The sequence below is a fragment of the Lissotriton vulgaris genome, chromosome 6 (assembly GCF_964263255.1).
Source record: "Lissotriton vulgaris chromosome 6, aLisVul1.2, whole genome shotgun sequence".
In the NCBI taxonomy this organism is placed as follows: Eukaryota; Metazoa; Chordata; class Amphibia; order Caudata; family Salamandridae; genus Lissotriton; species Lissotriton vulgaris.
This window is the reverse complement of record NC_141694.1, coordinates 776,135,348-776,156,803: the sequence shown is the minus strand read 5'-3', so window position 1 is coordinate 776,156,803 and position 21,456 is coordinate 776,135,348. Positions and strand designations below refer to the sequence as shown.

Sequence of the window (21,456 nt, the reverse complement as noted above, 5' to 3'; positions counted from 1 at the left end):
TTGGACTTTTAGAACTTTACACAAGGAATTAGTATAAAGCTCTTCACACTGAAAGTAGTCCTAGAATGGCCAATCACTAAATCTGTCAAGGAGATACACGGTCAAATATGTTTTCTAATTTATATCGTCAGTTAATACACAACTTCTTTCTGTGATCAGCTCATCATCCAGCTGACAAGGAAAGGCTTGTCTTTCTGTTCCATTGATGAACAGGAGGTTGCCTTTAAAGACTATAAAGTCTGCATTTACAAATGCACTAATATTTTTGTAGTAAGCCCAGCACTATACATGGCCAACCACTCGTCCCCTAACACCCTCTCATAGGGACTGAAAATAGAACCCCCCTGGAACAATGTTAAATGGAATACAATTATTTAAAATAGTTAAAACTATAACTAAATATAAATTAATGCCAACAATTTATAAAAAGAGTAAATATTTAGCATATTTTCCATATTTATTATTTATTTTTTACTTTATAAGGTATTATTTTATTATAAAGTATTTAATTTTAATATTAAGTTACTACAAAAGTGTATTTTTCGAAAACCGAAAATTAGCAAACTTACTCATAAGTTTAAACTTACACAAAAATGTAAATTACCTCTGTGAATCAGGCCTTAAGACTCAGCAATGTATACTCTGCGAACTTCTCGAGGAGGAGCGTTATGCCTTCCTTTCTAGATTAAACAAACTGTTATAAAACAGTGTCATGTTGGGATTTTCCTGCAGCTGGACACCTGGGACCTACTAGGATGATGGATTTGATCATCTGGGATTTTTTCATGGCCATGTCTCAAGACCTTAATAGATGAGTTTATCCAGAAGTGCATAATATGTGTTCATGTCAAATCATCGCATATGACAGAAGCAGGGGCTCTGCATCATCTTTCTTCTCCAATGCAACCCTAAAGCTTGATTTCTAATAAATTGTAGAATTACCTCCATTAAGTGGTTGTACAACTTTGCTGGCAGTTGTGGATTACTTCACTCGAATGGGACATTTCATTTCATTCAAGAAACTCCCTACTGCAGTAGAATTAGCATATTAGCAGCCACATTTTTAATCGAGGAGATACTTTTAATGATTATGTCTATTGCATATGCATACTAGCTTACCCGTCGCGCATTGCTGCGATCTCATAAGAAAGGAAATTCAAGGAAACTCGTTATGATAACATTCAATTCACATTGTGTCATTTTTATTGAAACGTATCAATTTTAATATGGAAAACATTTCAAAGTGTTGTTTTAATTCTATTTATTTATTCGATTGCTTGTGGATACACGATATTTTTAGTTTTTCCGTCTGGTGCGTACACAAATAAATCAGAAGGTTTTTCTTCGTGTGAGCTGGCCACATACAGTTGTCCATGTGAGAAGCACGGATTCTCCAAATCTATTGCACACACTTGCAGCGATTGTCCTTGTGCTTTGTTGATGGTCATTGCAAAAGCGAGTTGCACCGGAAACTGTAAACGTTTGAATTCAAAAGGCATATCTGTTGGGATCATTGGAATACGTGGCAACAGTACATCTTACCCCTTGAACTTCCCACTCAAAATTGTAGCTTCGATGACATTGTTCATCATCTTTTTCACTGAAAGTCTTGTACCTTTGCAAAGTCGTGGTGGATTGATGTTTTGGAGAAGAATGATCGGAATGCCAATTTTCAATGTTAAAATGTGCGATGGCATACCAGGCAAAACCAGTGAATTCAAGAATTCCGTTGGGTAATTGACAACTAAGTCTTGATTCATCACAGTTGGAATACGTGGCAACAGTACATCTTCCTCCTTGAGTTTCCCATTCAAAATTGTAGCTTCAATGACATTGTTCATCATCTTTTTCACCAAAAGTCTTGTATCATTGCAAAGTCATGGTGGATTGATGTTTCAGAGAAGAATGATCATCACGCCAATTTTCAATCTTAAAATGTGCTGTGGCATACATGGCAAATCCAGTACTTTCAAGAATTCCGTTGGGTAATTGACAACTTCGTCTTGATTCATCACAGTATCGATGGACTTATACGTTGTTGCTTCGCCTGGTATTCCGTAAATGGAAAAATTCAGTATTCAAAAGATTATGAGGGCCCTGGGGGCCGATATTTCAAAACATTTTATGCCAGAAACCTTCGCGGGGGTGTACTCAACAGCTTCCCAAAGTTTCATGGCGATCAGATGAATGGTGTAGTAATGCATATGCCAGAAACCTTCAGGTGAGTGTACTCAACAACTTCCCAAAGTTTCATTACGATCGGATGAATGGTGTAGTAATGCATATGCCAGAAACCTTTGCGGGAGTGTACTCAACAACTTCCCAAAGTTTCATGGCGATCGGATGAATGGTGTAGTAATGCATAAAGGACAAACAGACAGACAGACAGACAGACATTTGTTTTTATATATATAGATTAATTATGAAGAGTGTGGATTTTACAAAGTAGCCTTATTGGAGAAAAAATATGTGTCATCTGCATGTGAATTAAATACTTTTCTCAAAGACAAATAATATATTATTGGATTTGTTTGATATATATCTGGTACATAATATTCACATGTTAAAGTGGCATATCTCTAGTGAGTTCACATTTTCAAATATTTGTTTATTTTATTTTAGTATGTCTGACTCACAGATGCTATTATCTGATGTTTTGTTTATGTGATTTGTTTTGTTTTATGTGCGTATTTTCTTTTTGATCCTCTTGTTTTTGTTGGACCCCTCTCTTATTTCAAGATATTTAACATTACCTCCTGCTATATGTACTGCTTAGTATCTACTGGTCCTGCAGAAAGTAAATCTTATTCCAGTTGTTCTCCAAGAAAATGTGTGTTGACATTCATAATGATCCAATGTTGTTGGCCTACAAAAGAGGAACTAGATTACATTGTGATCATCTTCTCTTTTAGTAGAACCTGAGGTACATACTGGGGACCTGCGCTTTTACCCATAGATCAACTTTCGGGATATGTGTAGTGTCTTGTGGTGATGAACTTATTTAAATGGGCTTTGTTAATTAAGAAAATGTCATAACGATTGAAATATAAAGATTGAAGATATGTTGTACTGCCATCTGTGAGTTGTATAGAGGAGTTTAGTTGTTACCTCATAAAGCAGCATGAATCTTCAGTATTCACATTTTCCACTTACATGGAAACTAGCACCAACAATAAATGAACACAATTTACAGTTCTTTTTTGGAAAGAATGGATGCAGAAAATGGAAATTATCCATTTCAATCTACTAGCTATCATCTGCAAATGGATGGACAAACTGAGAGGCCGAACCAATCCGTTGAGCAATATTTGTTTGACCATCAAATTGGCATTATCGTGGAATTATGCTGACAGAGTTAGCATACATTAACACTCTCCATAAAAGAAGAGCTCCATTCCTATGTTCCGATGGCTTTCATCCACAAATGGTGCCCCAAAGTATCAATACATTCACAGTTTTATCAGAGAAACTCCTTCTGCCACGGCTCCATCCTATCCAAAAGGATGCCAATCAACTTCTTTGCAAGCTAAAGCACACCATAAAGTATTTGCAAAGTGAGACAGAAGTAAAGCATCTGCATATCAGAAAGGGGCACAGGATGTGGTTTTCAATTAAGTTGCTTACAATTTCAGGATCAAATTCTAAGTTCACACTTTGAGTAGTAGGTCCTCCTTTTGTAACAGGGAAGGAGGCATTTCTGCAGTTAGACTTTCACTACTCTCAAACTGCATAGCTATCCTATATACTATACATAGAAGTAAAATATTTAATTACCAGGTTATCTCACCACCATGGGTCATCTACTCCTAAATTCATTGTGAATGACCTATACGCTGTGGCCATATGTGTCTTACTTTGTAAGAAAGTTACCATCTCCTGCAACTATGATGTTTTCTTGTGGGATTACTTAATAGGTGCCATGCTTCTCTTCTATGAGATGCTGTTAATGAGATGGAGCAGTTCTTTCCCATCCAACTTTACTTACTGATGTTTCCTTCCCTTACTGCCAAATGGTTTCTTGGAAAAAATAGGAGCAGGATTAGATGCTTTTAGAACTGTCATCCAGTTGTTTTGGTTGGATCATTTTAGCAGTCTGCTTGCATTTAGGCTTACTCTGAAAAGTCAGCCTGTGAAGCTATTTCAAAAATGCCATGTTAACAAGATTGTTTGACTATAGATGTTTGCATCTAAAAGAAAATATTTTTCCCTTGCTGAAAACCCATCCGGACCCACCATCACTTCCACAGTTCACCAATATCACCACTCCCCTTCCTCTCTAAAAGAACCCTCTAGAAGGTATCATCTTCTGTGCTGTATAAGAGGTACCTGCTTGCTTCCTATGGTCTCTTACTGATACTGTCAATTGACATTGTAGCACCTTCCTCTCTCCAGATGTGGTTAATGAGTAAAGGATACAGATGGTCTAGGTATCGATTTGTTAATTACCCTTAAACCCATTTAGATTGTTCCACTTTCTGGCTGCTAAAATGACTGTAGGCCACGCTGTTTAAACTATGTGCCTGAGCAATCTTGTAGAGTAGCTGTGCAGAACTGCCATTTTTGTCTCTTTCTGCTATATATCTTTCATAATTATTTATAACCACCCAAGTGGCAGTCATTTGCACAGTAGAAGCTTTATGAATGACAGCTACGGGCATTGGGGGTGAGCATACAGTTGCCAGGGGACCACTGAATGATGCTCACAATATGTCCTTGCAGCGTGCCATTTAAAAGGTGAGGCTGCACTATAATCAAAATCGCAGTTTAATGTTTTGAATGCTAGGATAGAGGCCTGATTTTCTCTTAGACTGTAGATTTTGACTGGAGTCTGTGAATCCCACTGAATGGTCATTTTGCACTGTGACACTGCTACATCTGGCCCAAATGTGTCTAATAGGTAAATGTTACAATATTTGTATGGTATTTCAAGCAAGCCATACTGTCAGTTCCCTGCTCACCTTTTGCCCCATTTTGAAGCTCTGTTAACATTTGATGCGAGCAGCTCTAGGTTCTGTCTCATGAATGTTTTTTATTTGAAAAGGGTTGGCCTCAACTCATTCGGTCATGTTAATGTACATTTTTATCTACTTGACTACTTTTTGTAACATTTATGCTCACAGTTTCTCCTTCAGTCTGTTTCTGCCTTTATTTTTTACTAGATGCACATACGATTTACAGAATATTCAGCAGAAGAGAGAAACAAATGTCATCTGGCTCAATTAAGGAACATAGAGGAAGTTTCAAAGTAACTAAAGAATATTCTTTGACAAAGTAAATGCAAGCCCTGAATTGACATTCCACAGTGGGCTTAATCGTTCTCCTTTTTTCTTTATTATGTTTTCAAGTATGTCTAATGCTCACATTGGAAAATTATCCACTGTTTTGTGCTCTTGGAGGCTATGTCTTTTCTTGTGGTTCTAAAATATTCATTTCAATTAATTATTTAGGGTCTGATTTAGAGTTTAGTGCATGGAATACTCTGTTATAAAGTTGATGGATATCCCAGCTGTAGTATTAGAAGTCCAATATAACCCAGTGCGCTTGAAGTACATCTGATGACATTCTCCAGTACTTTTGTGATGAAGTATCCTAAATGCCAACCTCTAAGGCACTTAGGGTCCGATTATGATTTTGGCTGTGTGGCGCAGGGCCCGCCCCGCAGTGGTGAGACTGTCTGACAGATTAGGAGTGTCCTTCTGTCAGGCAGGCTGGTTTTTGATGTTCCCATGGCGGTGCCTCTAAAAATGGGCCCCGCAATGCCAAAAACAGTTCCTGCATGACATGGACTGAGAAGTCTGTGCCATGCAGGAACTGGAACACATGCACAAAGGGGGGCACATGTTGTGCCTCCCCATGCTGGAAAAGACAGGGGGGCCGCCACAGTGTTTATGAAGGAGGAACATCCATGACACCACTGGTGGAGTGGAAACTCTTACTCTTAATATGCTTGGCAGGACTGAAGCGGCCTCCTGATCACCGAAACACCACCAGGGAATTGCAGTTCCTTGGCAACTGCAGCAGGGCTTTGGCTTGAGTGTGTGGAAACTTCTTCCAAAGATAATCGTGGAGTTCAACTGGAGCATGTACATCTTTATGCACTGTCCCACACCAACCCCACAAGATAAATATCTTCCACATTTTAATTATTCTGCAACATGTTAGATACTGTGACATCAGTGTGGCTTATTTATACAATGTTAAACGAAGAACTCATTAGTACACATTCTGTACAGTAAACTTTAAGACAAAACCTTATTTTGCCCGAAGAATGCACTTGCCAAATTGCTCTCATTAGAAGATTAATTAGTTGACCAACCTTCACCATATCTTCATATTGGAGGAATAGTATATTAAACTCATCCTTGTGTGTATACCAGCCTTTAACATGATCAAACCAGGAGCTAGAGGCCACTGTGTGAAAAAGAAGATACGTTATTAAATTATAAGAAAAACAAAGCATGACCAAATGCACAAAAACAGACAAATTGTTGACAGCGGAAAACTAACAAGTTAAGAAGGAATCCCAAAAGGCCTCACTATACTAAAGTCTCTCCATGTAATACAAAGACAACTCATCACACCAAACAAAGCCAAGTATAACAAATATAGATATGGTATGGGGCACACATTCAGTTGCAGATAGCTACAGAAATATAATAACATTCTGTATTTAGTTCAGGTTTAAATCCATGCATTCTTTTATTTCTTCACAAAGAATCAGAATGATGGTACTGACGGTACAATAGTATAATGAAGTAGACCAATGAACAGCATGATATGACGGACCAACATGTGCTTCCTCTACTGTAGACTTTCTAAAGGCTCAAAGGCTTGATCTACTGAGGGCACTTCCAGGAAGTGGCATGCCTAGTGTTCTCCAAAGGGCCAGTGTACTTAATTCTAGGTGCTAAAGTGGTTTTCTTTTTAAGGTTGGCTAAGTCCCAGATATAGCACTAAATGTGGGTGGTAAAGTCGTGTAGAAGCTTGCATCAAAGTAAATAGAGTCAAAAACACTCCCAGGAAAGGTATGCACAAGTAATGAAAAGGCTAAAAAGCAGGGAACTTATGCAATTGATAATGTGCATGTTCCAGGATGGACGTGAAAAGGGCCAGGATATGCCAATAGGAAGTGCACAAATCTGCTGTAGTGTTATGGACACACCATGTTGCATCTAGTATTGAAGGCACCTTCAATAAAAAAATATTGATGCCCAGATAGTACATCAACAACAAGCCGGTTCTGACACCTTCCCACAATGATCATTCTTCAAACTCATTTCTTGCAGACCTTGCCAACACCCTCAGGTCCTTAAATTCTGCTTCCAATGAAAATATTTTGTAGTGACTGAGTGGAGTTCACAGTTTTCACCACTTGTATGAACTCAAAGCAGGTAATACACCCAATGGTCTGGTATATCAGTTGGATCAACACCAGGAGGCTGATTGGCAGGACGAGTTTTCAAATTGGAAACTAGTTAGACCAACTAGGGCACAATCAGGAGAAGAATATTTTGAAGGAACCCATGATTAACACATTTCTGATGATGTTCTGGCAAGGGATAATTCATGGTGAGCGCACCAGAGCGTTATATTTCAAGGATAATGTTTTCATCGTAATTAGCGTTTAATCACTTCTGAACTCATTTAGATTTTTGTAACTTTGTACTTGGACCCTTATTGACTTGCCGCAATGGTTGTTGAAATCAAACTAATCCTGTTCATTGTGTGACTTGGTGGCCTGTTCCTATGCATAATATTTCCAGGAAGGGTATGTGTGCACATCTGATATGTGCTCTAGCCCTGGTGGGGTGAGTTATCTGATCATGTGCACAGGTACTATTTTATGCTGCATATAGATTTTGCTGTTAGCAAAATGCAGGACGTCCAGGGTGTCCGGTCCCACATCTCTCGTGTCCGCCACGGGTCTAGTCGTAGCACATAATCACACTGGAAACTGATCCAGTCATTGCCTCTTCTCCAAAGAATCCATTCAGCACATCATTGTGCTGGTGCCCTGATTTCCTACAGATCAAGCATGCGTGCTTTCAAAGCGCCACAGTGTAAACGTGGCCCATGACACACAATGATTAGTAGAGCCATCTCATAGTGGATTGCAGACATTTTGCATGAAAATAACTGCAAGTAAAGCAAATTGGTATCCACAATAGGCAACCGCATGTTGATTAGTGACTAGCACCAAGGGAGCAATTAGACCTGAACTTCTGGGAGGCAGGGGGGTAAAATTTCAAGCAAGTGGGCAGGGCTAAAATTCAAGCAAGTGATGTGTCTATCACTTCAAGGAAGTTGGCAGAATTACCTCACAGCCAATATGAAAAAATGTGCTTTGTATACATTGCGGACAAACCAGATAAGACTACAACAAATTTACTCTTTGGCTACTGTCAGTGATCTTTGAAAGGGGATTGAGTGCATTGAAAACTATTGAGAACTTTCTACTGATTTCAAGAATAATTGTACTGGTTCTGAAAGGAGCATTCATGGTAATGATCAATCTCTGAATCCTCCTTCCACAGAAATATCTTTGAACGGAACAGAAGCTCTTTGCTCTTGTGTGATACTACAAGGATTTCTCTTGAATCTGCAAATATGCCAGGCAAAGCATCTCAAAACAAAACTTTCATTGTAACCGATTTCTCCACAGACCTAGATATTATATAAAACGTTAGGGACCACACTAGCATCTTTACTGTCTCTCAGTCAAGCTTGAGCCAGACTTTTTGAAAGGCCAGGGAAATGTGATTGGATGCCTATTTACAGTTCATTGGGTACATCTTCACTCTATTCTACATCTTTTGAATGCAGAGCTTTAGAGCTATGACCTGTTAATCACTGTGTCAAATTCACTGCATCCTCAGTTGAACTCTGGTTAATCACAAAATCCTTAATGAGAGGTTTTCTTCTTCATGCTGGTTTTCATTTGGTGATAACAAAGGACGTCGGTAACAAGACAAAATATCGAATTCAAAATATAGAATTACCAAAATATTGAATGGGCAGAATACAGTGGTGAACAATATCGAATTGAAGGTAAGTAATTTAATATCGAAAAGTGATTTTTACCCCTACACTATCCACTGCTTTTCCTACTGTTGCACTCTCTGGAGTGGGACTAGTAATTTTTACCCCTATGCTATCCAAAGCTTTCCCTACTGATTCACTCTCCGGAGTGGGAATAGTAATTTTTACCCCTACGCTATCCAACGCTTTCCCTACTGTTGCACTCTCTGGAGTGGGAATAGTAATTTTTAACCCTACGCTATCCAACGCTTTCCCTACTGTTGCACTCACTCGAGTGGTAATAGTAAATGTTATATGTATTATTTAATTAATTTTAAATTACTTTTTAGACATTTAAGAAAATTCGATACATTGACTAACTATATTTTTTAAAATTATATTTTTGATTCAATATTTTTGTACTTACCTGTTTGTAGATAGGAATTCGATATTTTTGCATTCTATATTTTTTCTTCGATATTTTGGTAATTCTATATTTGTGAATTCGATATTATGTCAGTGATCCAGGACGTCAGCTCCTTAAATGGGGTACCACTTTGAAGACACGGTCAGCTCATATGTGATGGGTCATTGACAGCCCACATGCACTCTTCAAACAGAAGTTCTGTTACAGTATGTCGATCTCTGCCACTGCCAACATCAAATAAAGGGACAATATGTTCTACTACAAACAGACAATACAGTGACTGTGCTTATACAAACAGAGAAGCTCAATCATGTTCTCTCTGTCTAGTAGTCCTAGAGTTAGAGGCTTGGATAGAATCTTCTCTCCTTAAAGGCTTTCTACATCAGGAGTCAGACAGAAGAACACATTAAGCAGGATATTTTCATTCTCTCAAACACCTAACATCCATCTTCAGGTGATCATGCTAGAGGTTATGGGTCCCTTTAGTTGACCTGTGTGCCTCTCCTTTAAATGCCCAACTGCCTAAATTCTTCTCCCACTTTCCCATACCAATGGTTTGGAAGGTGGATGCTTTTAGTCATCCTTTAGCTTTGTCATCCACTCTGTTCCTTCCCTCCTTTACCATTGATCCCTCATATATTTCTTTGGAATCGAGACAAAGCAGCAGATGTTGTTTAGTTTTCATTCTGGCTACGCAGGTTCCGGTACCCCTTTTTTGAAAATAGGACACGTTACAACGCATGCGATATATCGCATGCAATTAGAACACGGTGATTACAAGGACCGTGTTGTTACATAGCATACCATTACAGAACAAGACATTACAACAAATTTTTGTAGAGGGCGCGCTGGTTTTTGGAATAGTATAATTTACTATTCCAACTCCAGTCTGTGCAACAGTAGGGAAGGCATTGTAATGACTTGCGTTGTAATGATTTGCGATGTAACAACGCAGTCATTGTAATGAATGAATGAATGAATGAAAGGCAATTTATAGGGCGCAACTTAGCCCAAGGGCATCAAGGCACCAGACAAAGCAAATATCGGGATAACAGTCTCGGGTCACCGGGTCCATGACTATAGATAGGCCTCTCGGAAGAGCAGAGTTTTCAGCTCCTTTCGGAAGTGTGGAAAGGATGATTGCCCTACCAGGGCGGGGGGGAGGGACCGCGTTGTAATGGCATGCGATGTATCACATGCATTGCAAACAATGTTTACCCTTTTTTGCCTATCTGTATCCTTTCAGTTTTAAAACTAGCTGTTTCCATTTCTCCTTACTGTTCAGGTGTGTCATCCAGAAGGGTGTCTGCCTCTCTCTCTCAGTGTGGATGTTAAAATGATCAGTTTGCAGAACAGCACTGTTAGAAATGGGGGTCTGTAGTTGGCAAGGGTTTGCACCTTTGTCCAAGTAGGGACCCTTCCTTCGAGTCAGGATAAGGGAGTTACACTCCTAAAATAACCCCTGGTAGCTTGGCAAAAGCAGTCAGGCTTATCTTAGAAGCAGTGTGTAAAGCATTTGCACATAACCAACAGTAAAAGTAACAGTGAAAACACTGAAAATAAAGGTCCTTGAAGTCAAGAGCTCCATCTGGGGCTATCACGGTGTCATGAACAGCAAATCCAAAGAGTTTCTGGCTGACCACAGCGTCTCGGGCCAGCTACATTGTCGGGAAGACCTGCAAAACAGTACCTTTAGATAGGCAGGGCATCAGCTACCTCTTGTTGAGCTCTGAAAGAAGGGCATCCGCAGGCGTGGTTCCGGAGGTCGATGCAGGAGTCGTTGGGCCCTTGAAGTCACACGTGTTGCAGATCGAACTTCTCACAGTTGAAATTGGGAGCGTCAGCATCGGCAGATGTCAGGGCTGCTGTGCGAAGTGCAGCGGTGCAACGTTGGGTGCCCTTAGGTTGCGGTGCAGGCAGCAGCTTGTTGATGGTCATCCAGCAGCTTTGTTGAGACCAGGGTTGAAGTGCGATGTGATGTGGTGATGCGGTGCTCGCCTCAGTGCTGCCAGGTCACAGTGCAAGCAGTGGTGTCGTTGCTGAAGCACTGTCATCAGCTGATGAATGGGAGTTAATGGCACCATCGTCGGTAGGCCAGACTACAGTGCGGTGCAGGATGAGGACAGTGCGTTGTGTAACTTACGAGTGGTGCCCTCAAACCATTGTGCAAGCAGTGGCATCAAAGTCGGCATGAAGCGGCGGCATCGGGATACCAGGGTGACAGCATGAAATGAGTGGCTTGGTAGTGGCATCAGGTGGCGACGTTGGTGAGACCAGGCTTGCAGTACAGCATTGCAGTGGTACCCTCTGTGGTGCCTTCAGTACACGGAGTTGGCAGCAGCGTCGTAGACAGCGCAGGGTTGCTTTTTCATCTGATGCAGCACAAAACACACAGTCATCAGTGCTGATGGCAGAAGAACTTGAACTCTTTGCTGTTCCTGGGACTTCTTGAACATGGAGCAAACTCTGCCTCAAGCCCTTGGAGAAACTGATAAAAAGAAATTGCAGAAAGTTCAGTCATTTCTCGGCCCAAGAGAGAAGCAGCCACTGCAGGCCAACTCAGCAAAGCACACAGCAAAGTGGTAGTCCCTCCTCACAGCTTCTCCAGGTCTTCTTCTTGGCGGTCTTCTTGGTTCCAAATGAGTTTTAAAGTTCAGGGGTTTGGGCCCCACTTTTTATAGCCCAAAATCTGTTGTTCTCTAGGGGCAGAGTGTCTGTGCCCAGCCAGAACCAGCTTGGCCCTCTCTGGTGCAGCTTCCTGGCAAGAGGTTGAGACAGCATTGTCAGAGGCAGACCAGGCCCTTTTAGGTGAAAGGAAATCTCCTCCCCCTACTCTAAATGCAGCCCAGGTCTGATCAGCCAATCCCTGACCCATCTAGACTCTCTGGAGCCACTGCTCCTCCCCAGCCCCTGTTACCCAAGGCCAGACAGTCAACCCACAAACCCAGTGAAGGCACCCAGGATGGCTAAGCAAGAAAATACCCACTTTCTAAAAGTGGTATTTTCAAACACGGAATGTGAAAATTGCCTTTACTAAAAGATGCCTCTTTAAATATTGAGTTCAGGAATACAAAACTTTATTTTTCTACCTTCTTCCAAGGGGTAATTATATATATAAGATGTTATAAACAAACTCCCCAGTCTTTCCTATAGGAACAGGTAGCCTTGCAATAGCAAAAAACAAAATTGGCAGTAATTCCCTATCAGGACATGCCACACACACCAGGTCATGTCCTGCCTTTCACATGCACTGCACCCTGCCCACAGGGGTACCTTAAGCCTACCTTAGGGGTGACTGACATGTCAGAAAAGGAAAGGTTAGGGCCTGGCAACACTTGCCTAAGTTGCCATGGTAGTACCAGACTGTGCACAGACTTTACAGCGGCAGGTCTGAGTTGCCTTTTCAGGGCTACTCATGTGGGTGGCACTGTCAGTGCTACAGGCCCACTAGTGCAAAAGAAACAATTGATGGACGGAATGCTGGACAATGCAAACATTCACCCCTAGTCATAAGATCTGGGTTTAATTCATCATTCTTTGCTCACCACACCACCCCAGTTTAGACCCAGCCTTATGCAAATCAGTCTTAACACTGTTCCTTGTGGGAACAGTCCAGCCCGAACTGCCAAGCCGCACTAGTTGCATTTGATTTACGGGCCCTGACACACACAGTGCACTTTACCAGGGGCTGACTAGTAAATCAAACATTTCCATCAAGGAAACACCAATTCATAATACAATTTACACAGGGAGCATATGCACTTTAGCACTGAATAGCAGTGCTAAAGTGCCCAGAGTCCAAAAACCATGAGCAGCAGGTCAGGAAAAAATAGGAGGAAGAAGCAAATAGTTTGTGGATAACCCTGCAAAAAGGGCCATTTCCAACAAGCAAACTTACAAAACATCTTGAAGGGGCCATTACAATCAGAAATTTACATGGCCCTTTGCATTAAAATCATATTTTAAGCACTTGAAATCTTTCCAACACTGGTTTACTACCTCACTCACCTTTAATCAGTGTAAACTATTTTCTGTATTACTATTTTGCTTAGATGGTTTTAATAAGAATTCGACCTTAAGAACACACTGGAAAGCAATTTGAAAATGTCATGAACCTCGGGTCAGTTTGGGTGACCCAAGGTTTCCCACATCCGGAAACGTTTTTTTTTTCTCTTGTCCTATGTCTAGGCTTTGTTCTCCTCCTTGGGGCATGACCCTGGTCTTAGAATCACTTCAGTTTTCCCCTATTGTACCTTTATCTTCTGTTAACATTACATTTCTGACAATTAAATTTTGTTCCGTTTCATTTCTCTTCAGCTATTCACATTGGTGAACTTTTTTTTTTATTGTGCAGATCTTCATTCCTAAAAATCCTTGAGAATAGTATTGTGTTTTGTTCAGATCTTTTAGATCTCCCTAAGGTAGCAACCTTAGATCATATGGATAAGGAGAATATTTTGTCATTCTTTTTCTCTTTCCTCTCTTCTCTGGATGGGAAGCCTTACATTCAACAGGTGTAAAGGGAAATCTTTGATTCATTTGAAATGATCTAAAAGTTCTAAAGTTTTTATGTGTCTGATCATCTTTTTGTAACTTTTATAGGAGCTGAAAAGGAGTGAAATGATTCTTCATTAGAAATTAGTCCATGTATTTGTTCCAAAATTGCTTTAGTGTTCTCCTTTTCTCCGATTGTCTCCAGAATAGATTCTCAAGGCCGTGGCTTCCTCCTTGGTTAAAATCAAGGGTTTTCCTTAATAAGACATTTAAAGAGTGGCTACTTTTGTCTCTTTGAACAAAAGAGATGGAAGCTGTTCCTCTAGGTTTGTTGCCAACCACCAGCAAATTAGTGATGGTGGAATAGGGGAAGGGGGGCTGGAGAAAGGAGGTAGTGGGATGGGGGATCCCGTTTTTGCAGAACTACGGTCCTCACACACCCAGCAAGCTCAGTGTCATGCTTCATCATATGGACAAGCTCCTCGTTGTGCTGGCGCTGCAATGCTCAACCGGCACCCGCGAAGGGGGTCTTTGTCGGAGATCTTTTGTTCCTGTGCCGTTTGATGAAGTGGGGGTGTATGGCCCGTGGGTGTGTAGATATGGTGCGGTGCAGTGAGTGCGTGTTTTTATTAAAAAAGGTTGGATATTCAAAGTAAATAGGCTTTATTCCGGCTGATAATCCACCTTATTAAAAATATATAATAGAGTGGCAATTCCCCTAGGAAGGGGTAGTCATTTGCTGTTATGCTCTACTCTCTGGGTCGACATGTTTCTTGCCCTGTTGGTTCATAAAGTACCGTGGCAATTCTTCAGGACCGATATGTGTAAAAGCAGTGAGAAGTGGTGTTTGAAATCTACACTGAATGGTACTTCTAATAATGTGCTACCATCCAGGACTAACAACATATCAAAGCTCATGTAGTCACGGTATAAGGACCTAGGGAGACAAGGAATGTGGAGAGAGAGGAATTCAAAAAGGAGATTGAATCTAGCTCAAATGTGACTCCAAACTATACACACAGGCATCCCATGTGGTCCATACCTCCTTTTAGCATAAGTATTACAGTGCAATAATAAAAGTGAAATCATTAAAACTTAAAAATCTCTCTCATTCATGCTTTGTTCACATTAGTTGCACTCAACGGTGTTAGTGCATATGTTTTCTCGAAGGTAATTACAAGAGTTCATTTCATTCAGTGGTTAAAAAGAACTAGTGCTGATGCGATTATTATCAATGCGGTTATTATCGTTCTGTAACTCCTCCCTAATGGGTACGAGGTGCCTCAACAGGGGCGGGTAAGTCGTGTAAGCGCCTCAATAGTAGGAGCCCTGCACGGTACAAAATTGAATGGGGGCAAGGTTAGGATGCGGTTGTGGAGGGTGGACTAACCTGTCAAAGAAAAGGTTTATATATATATTGGTAGTTGGTTTCCCCCTGCCTGGAGAGAAGGAGCCCGCTTTCGCCCAGGAGAGGACCCGGTGGGGCCTGCCGCACATGGGGATGTGCTGACAAGCTACCTCCGGTGGTCCCGGGCTGCAGCGGCTCCCCGCCGGACGAGGGTGCCGGTAATTCCGTATATTCACAACGGGCATCTATTAGCGCACGGGTAGGAAGACCGTAGGGTCCTTCCTTCCCCATGTGAAGAGTCTAGGCAACTTACTTGTCTGAATCGGAGTCCACACTTGTAGACCTACCCTCGCTGCCTGTCCCTGGACCACTGGTATCACCATCATGATTGTTAAGCGATATATAGGATCTGGGACCGTGCGCATGGGCAGGGGCTTGGCTTCAATCGTTTGCTTCCGGCATGACGTGTGTAGCCTCTGCTGTGTTGGTTGTCAGTATTAAAAGGGGAGTCTGGGGCTCTATTTGGTTGCGGAGTGGCGCTGCCATGAAGATTATAGTTAATCTGGGATGCATATATTATTGCTGCTATTCTACCTGGTTGGTGATTGTGAAACACGTCGACTGTCTATGTCGGGCGTATATCCCGTCCAGGCTGGGGAGTTATTCCATATTTATATCCGGAGTGCATCCCTTCCCAGCAGGGGCGTTATGTGTGTGTATGTATCTCTGGGGGAGTTCATAGTGAGTCAATCAGTACGCATGTACAGTGCTAACAGGCACCAGATGAGTGCGCTCTGTGTCTCATGGGGCTTGTATCCGTGGATTGAACCTACTCCACAGACCTATCTGTTGTACCAACAACCAGGTTCAGAGTCACAGTCGGATCATCAGACTGAGAGATATATATTCAGTGGTGGTAGGTGTCCATCAGTTACTGGTCTGTCTGTGAGTACTCCCACTATCTGTACCTTGGGAGATGCATATTTGTACGAAACAGCTGATAATACATACGTGCAACTTGGGTTCATCTTTTGTTCAGTGATGCCCACGGTATGTTGTCATTTAACCCCTTGGTGGATGTTGACAATCGATGTATCCAACGCTGTTCAGTTCTGAAAAGTGTGTGTTGTGTGCTACCAGGGAGGTGTTCTAGTACCAGCCATTTAAGTGATTCTGAGTTGTGCCCTTTCTTATTATAGTGAGTGTAGATCTTGGTAGTCAATCTGCGGCACTTTTATCTCTTCCCACACCTATGTATAACTGCACAGGCTACAAAATCTATTGTCTGAAGGTTGCTCTTCTCGGCAGGACGTACTTAGGTATTTCCTCCCTAAAACTTTGTACATTATTCACAGAGAGTTACAATAATAAATGACAAACAGTGTGCATATTTTATTATGTGATAGGTGAAAGGCTGATAATAGGACCTGGTTTACCTTCTAAAATTACAAGGATGAGGGATGAAGAGATAATGTTTCGATTACTTACCAGTGCATTTTCTTTTACCCCGAATCCTACTTATCCTCATCATATACATTACAAAAAGCCTACAATTCTCTGACTTCAACTTTCGAGTTGGCTAGAATAAGTCAGGGCATAGGCCGGGAAGCCATTTCCTTTATTGTGGGTGTGATCTATCTTTTCAGAATGCTACTGATTTCTTCCAGTCTGGAGATAGGCTAACCTCACAACTGGTGACTGTGAAGAGGACCAAATGGATAACGAGAAATGAAGATCACTGGAAAGTAATCAGGACATTAAGGATTCTGCCATAATATGATGATACGTAAAAATGTTTAAAAATTCCCATGTAGACCACAAGCCCTCTGAAAACCTATTCATCTTGGATTGGTCAACCTCAACATTCCTGATGGAGTGCTGGGAATTGTATTTTTGATGTTATGCAGTCTTTTTCTCTGTGGTCTGTTTTATTCCCGATTAAAGTCGAATTGTCCACTAGTCAAAGACGTGCATATTTATTTAGCTGCCTCAGTGTAATGAGTGGCAGCTTCTTATTAGAAACAAATTAGCTGCAGCCCCATAGTGTGACAATTGTATACACTGTACACTGGATTTCAGGGCCAGGTGTGAGAACATAGCTGGAATTGCCAGAATAAAAGAGGGACACCTTTAACTGTGAGATGTTATGTATGATGCCGACATGTATGCAGTGTAGTTGCGCTATTTGTATCTTCTCATAGCGCTTTCAAATTCTGATGTGCATGTACACATAGAAGTTTGTGAATTGCTGACTGCAACATCATATAGGTGTTGAATGCAAGGGTGGACAAACGTCTGCCCTGGTTATCCCATTGTTGAGACTGTTCCGATGCCCGTATACTACACCCATACTGCCCTGCTCACTAAAAACTCTACTTTGCTATGTATCAGATAATTTATTGTAGAGAGGAAAGGACAGGAAGAACAAGGGTGCAGAATTTCAGGAGAGGAGTAATGTGAGGAATAACAATGCGATATACCCAGATTCACAGCACCCATAATACACATTGCTTGTGCCCACAATTGCATGGGGAGGCCTATTCACTGAGGTTCAGTGGAAAAGACAAGCTATGAGCGTTGGGCAGTGCAGGTAACAAACTGTAACCCCCTTGTGAGAATGATCTGAAGATGTTGCAAAAGAGGAACAGAGGATAGGGTGGAGAAAAGGTGGGAGACGCAGAATCAATTCACCAAATCGCCACGAAATAGGTTCCGATAAAGTAAAAAAAATAAATGCATGGCACAGCACAACAGGAACATCACCCAAAATACACATTCTTTAAGCCAGCATTTAATTGGGAGGAGAGGTGCACCCGAGTTGAGAAGAATGCAGCATTTATTGGACTTACTCAATGGAACCTAGGGGCAAATTTATTAATATTTCACTCAATGCAGCAACCAGCTGCACTGTACAACAATGCATGAAAGCGAGTGAGCAGGACAGCATGATAACTACAAAAATATGCCACTGCTGCTGTCTTTCTAAGCACTAGTACACAATCAGGCTGCCCAGTGCCACGGTCAGACCATTCCACTCTAGTACAAAGGTGTATGTGTAAGTCAAGCATAGGTTTTGCACTGAAGGAATACCCTTCTAGTGCAAATCACTATGACCCAGATTTACTAAACTTTCACACAATGCAGCAAGGGTTCTTGTTGCGTTGCATTGCGTGAAAGGGCAAGGGCAGAAATGTGCCATATTTACTAACTTATGGTGCACTTCTGATGTCTCTTTGCACTGGTGCACTTCTGGCACCCCAGCACCAATGCATGTACCTTTATGCCACAAAACAAGAGTGCCTGTATTTTGGTCAGAATCATTCATTTTGCAGCAAGGGATATCTTCCTGCAAAAAAACTATTGTTATAGCCTTATTTCTATTTGTATGCGTGGTGCAGAATGCAGTTTAAGTACATAGAGGAAGCAATGAATCGTACAGTAGCCTAAGATAGGTGCACTCCTTTGGCGCATTCCCAGGTTGACAGGCTTTAGTAAATCTGGGTTTGTGTCAAAATACATTCATTGATGCACAGGAATGCCTATTTCATGCCCATATCATTTCCTTTCCAATTCAAAGTAAACACGCTGCCTTGAGTAACTTTTTTTTATTTACAAAGCCACGCAAAGTCACACAAGTTGTGCTTTGCATGGGTCTGTAAATCCCGAAATATATTTTGAGTTTGTGCCTGCCCCAAAAAAGTGGAGGACAAATGATGCAAATTGTTAGTACATCCGGGCCTATGTTTAGACTAAGGGGCTTATTTAGGAGAGCTCTCTTATGTCACTTTTGCAACATGTAAAGGGATAAATGCATGACACAGGGCTCTTATAAAGATGTATGAAGCCACGCAAAGCCACCCAGCATGGATTTGAGTGGCCTCATAAATCATGAGAAAACTGAGGCAGCGCAGATCGCTGAGTTGCCTTACTCTGCACAGGGAGGGGTTCCAAGGGCATTGCAAAGGGGATTCCTACGCAACTTCTATTGAATTTGACTCTGCCCCAGATTTACAAAGTGATGTAAACCTGTGGAAGCGCCAAATCCTGTATGTCTCCTAAGGTGAGGCGTAACAAAAATAAATATGTGTATTTCTCACAGTTTTTTTCCCCTTTCCATGTTGCTGCTTTCTGGAGCACACATAAAAAGAGGAAAACACCTTATAGGATTGTTTTTGTGCAGGATGGTGCCCCTTTCTGCACAAGAACAATCTTGCCTGCAACTGAAGCACCCTTTTACCATGGTGCTAGGGTACCTACGTCGGTGCTAGGCTGCCAAAAGGGCACCAGCGCAGGCTTAAATCTGGTGCATTCCTGCACGTTCATTTTCGTGTAGGGCAGCACAGTAGGTGCCTCACTGCGTTGTCCTATGCAAAAATACCATAAATGAGGCCCTAACTTTACAAATTTTACAGCTTTTGGTGTGTTCTGTACAGTGAAGCATAAATGCTAAGTTTGTAAAGATAGGAGAAATAAAAACATTTTTCTCACTTTGTGCTTGCCTCAGGAGGTGTGTTTTTTGGGTGAAAAGCCCTAACTACATTTGGTAGAGAAAAGTACTTTGGGTAAAAAAAAAAAGAAACATTGTTGTCAGAGTGGAAACGACCATGTAGGAAGACCATTTGATGGAAACTAAAGCAAAGTAGCACAGAGCTTACTTTTAGGTATCTTTCCAGTGAAAATAGGATATGGCCCTCCTGCACTCTTCCATATTACTGGCACACATTCAACCTGCCTACTGCATAGGGCTTTGTGTAAAAAAGAAATTGACCCTAGGAACACCCAGGTACTATAGATGGAACACCCCATTTGGCATACATTAGTGCATAGTTATATTTGTGTTACTTTCTTTCACTATCCAGCTCAAAACAGGTTTTGCACTGGAAAGTATATAGTTTATCAGCACTTTGTGAAACTTTTGTGACTTTGCAATGGTGCAAATCATTGTTAAATATGGCCTCCAATGTGAGAATGCATTTTTCCTTTTTTCTCTTTCTGTTTAAATAGTAGCTTGTATTGTTAATTTTTTCAAAGCACTAAAAGGAAAACCACTATTAACAATTAGGCTCTAATATTGTGCACATCATTTTTAGGTCGAGCCTATAGCGGCAGCGCGCATGCGGTGCTCGCTTTGTGAGGCATGCAGCAATGGAGTATGGAGTGGAAGCTCCGTAGAAGCTCCATCCACTTTCTGCCCTGGCTTTTAATTGACGTGTGTCATTGTCTTTCCTAAATGCTGCCGTCTGATTGATTATGAGGCTTGTTAGTCCTTCCTTATTATGGCCATGTCGTCATTTGTACCCTCCCATGGCTAGTGGCCCCTTTACTTTGAGTGTTAGACAGTACGGAACTATGTGTTATTTAGACTTTGAGCACTACTTTGTCCGTCCTTCTTGCCCCCTTCTCCCCCCTTCCCGCAAACGGGTTGTCCGTGCTCCACTCCTCCCGTTGTCCGTAATGGAATACAATAGGTCTCGCGTAAATGTGAGTCCTATTGCATTGCAAATGCTTGTCCTTCTATTGATCGCTTTTGAATTTTTTATTGAGCCACACATTTAACAAAATCAATGTCCATTTTTTTGCTTAGTATATAACTGGAAGGCTTCACTATTTTTAAGACTTTGTTTGATTTTTATTTAGCGTTCTTATGGCTAACCAAAAAGGTAATTAACAGATCCCCTAAACACAATCAGCCCAAACTATGTCAATCTATGTCACTCAAATGTTTTGCTCATACTCAGGTATGTCAATGGCTCCTCTCCTTTAGTTAGTCCAAGTACTCTCATAATGACCACAGAAAGCCTATCTATTATTAGTGCACATTCAGATCAAGATACGGCCTCTTGGCGCTGTAGAAAAAACAAGTCGTTAGGCCCTCGAACCAATAAGGGTGAGCAAAATTTGTATTTTTGAAAAAAAAACACGCATGTATTCAAATTCTTGATCACAAAGATAGAAATGACCAGCACCCCTGCGAAGTCACCGCGCACCTTATTGGAATCCTGTCTGAACATTCTCGGCTGCTTGTATTTTCCAGGTTACAGGTCATCGTGACTTTTGTGTGCACGAGCTACAGGAAGGGTAAAAGTAATGGAGGAAGTAGCCCTCTTTGGGTTCATACTGTTAGCGTAGAGATGGAGACACTGGTCAGAGGGACATACTCAATGACAGC

At 41.4% G+C, this 21,456-nt stretch overlaps 1 protein-coding gene across 1 annotated transcript in view; it reads right to left on the bottom strand.

The window, feature by feature from the left end:
* LOC147707973 (amine sulfotransferase-like) overlaps window positions 1–21,456 on the bottom strand; it is a 442,169-nt gene that overhangs the window by 224,374 nt on the left and 196,339 nt on the right. The window contains exon 5 of the mRNA XM_086926784.1: window positions 6,317–6,411. Within this exon, the coding sequence (XP_086782910.1) occupies window positions 6,317–6,411 (95 nt within the window). The remainder of the gene's footprint in view (window positions 1–6,316; window positions 6,412–21,456) is intronic.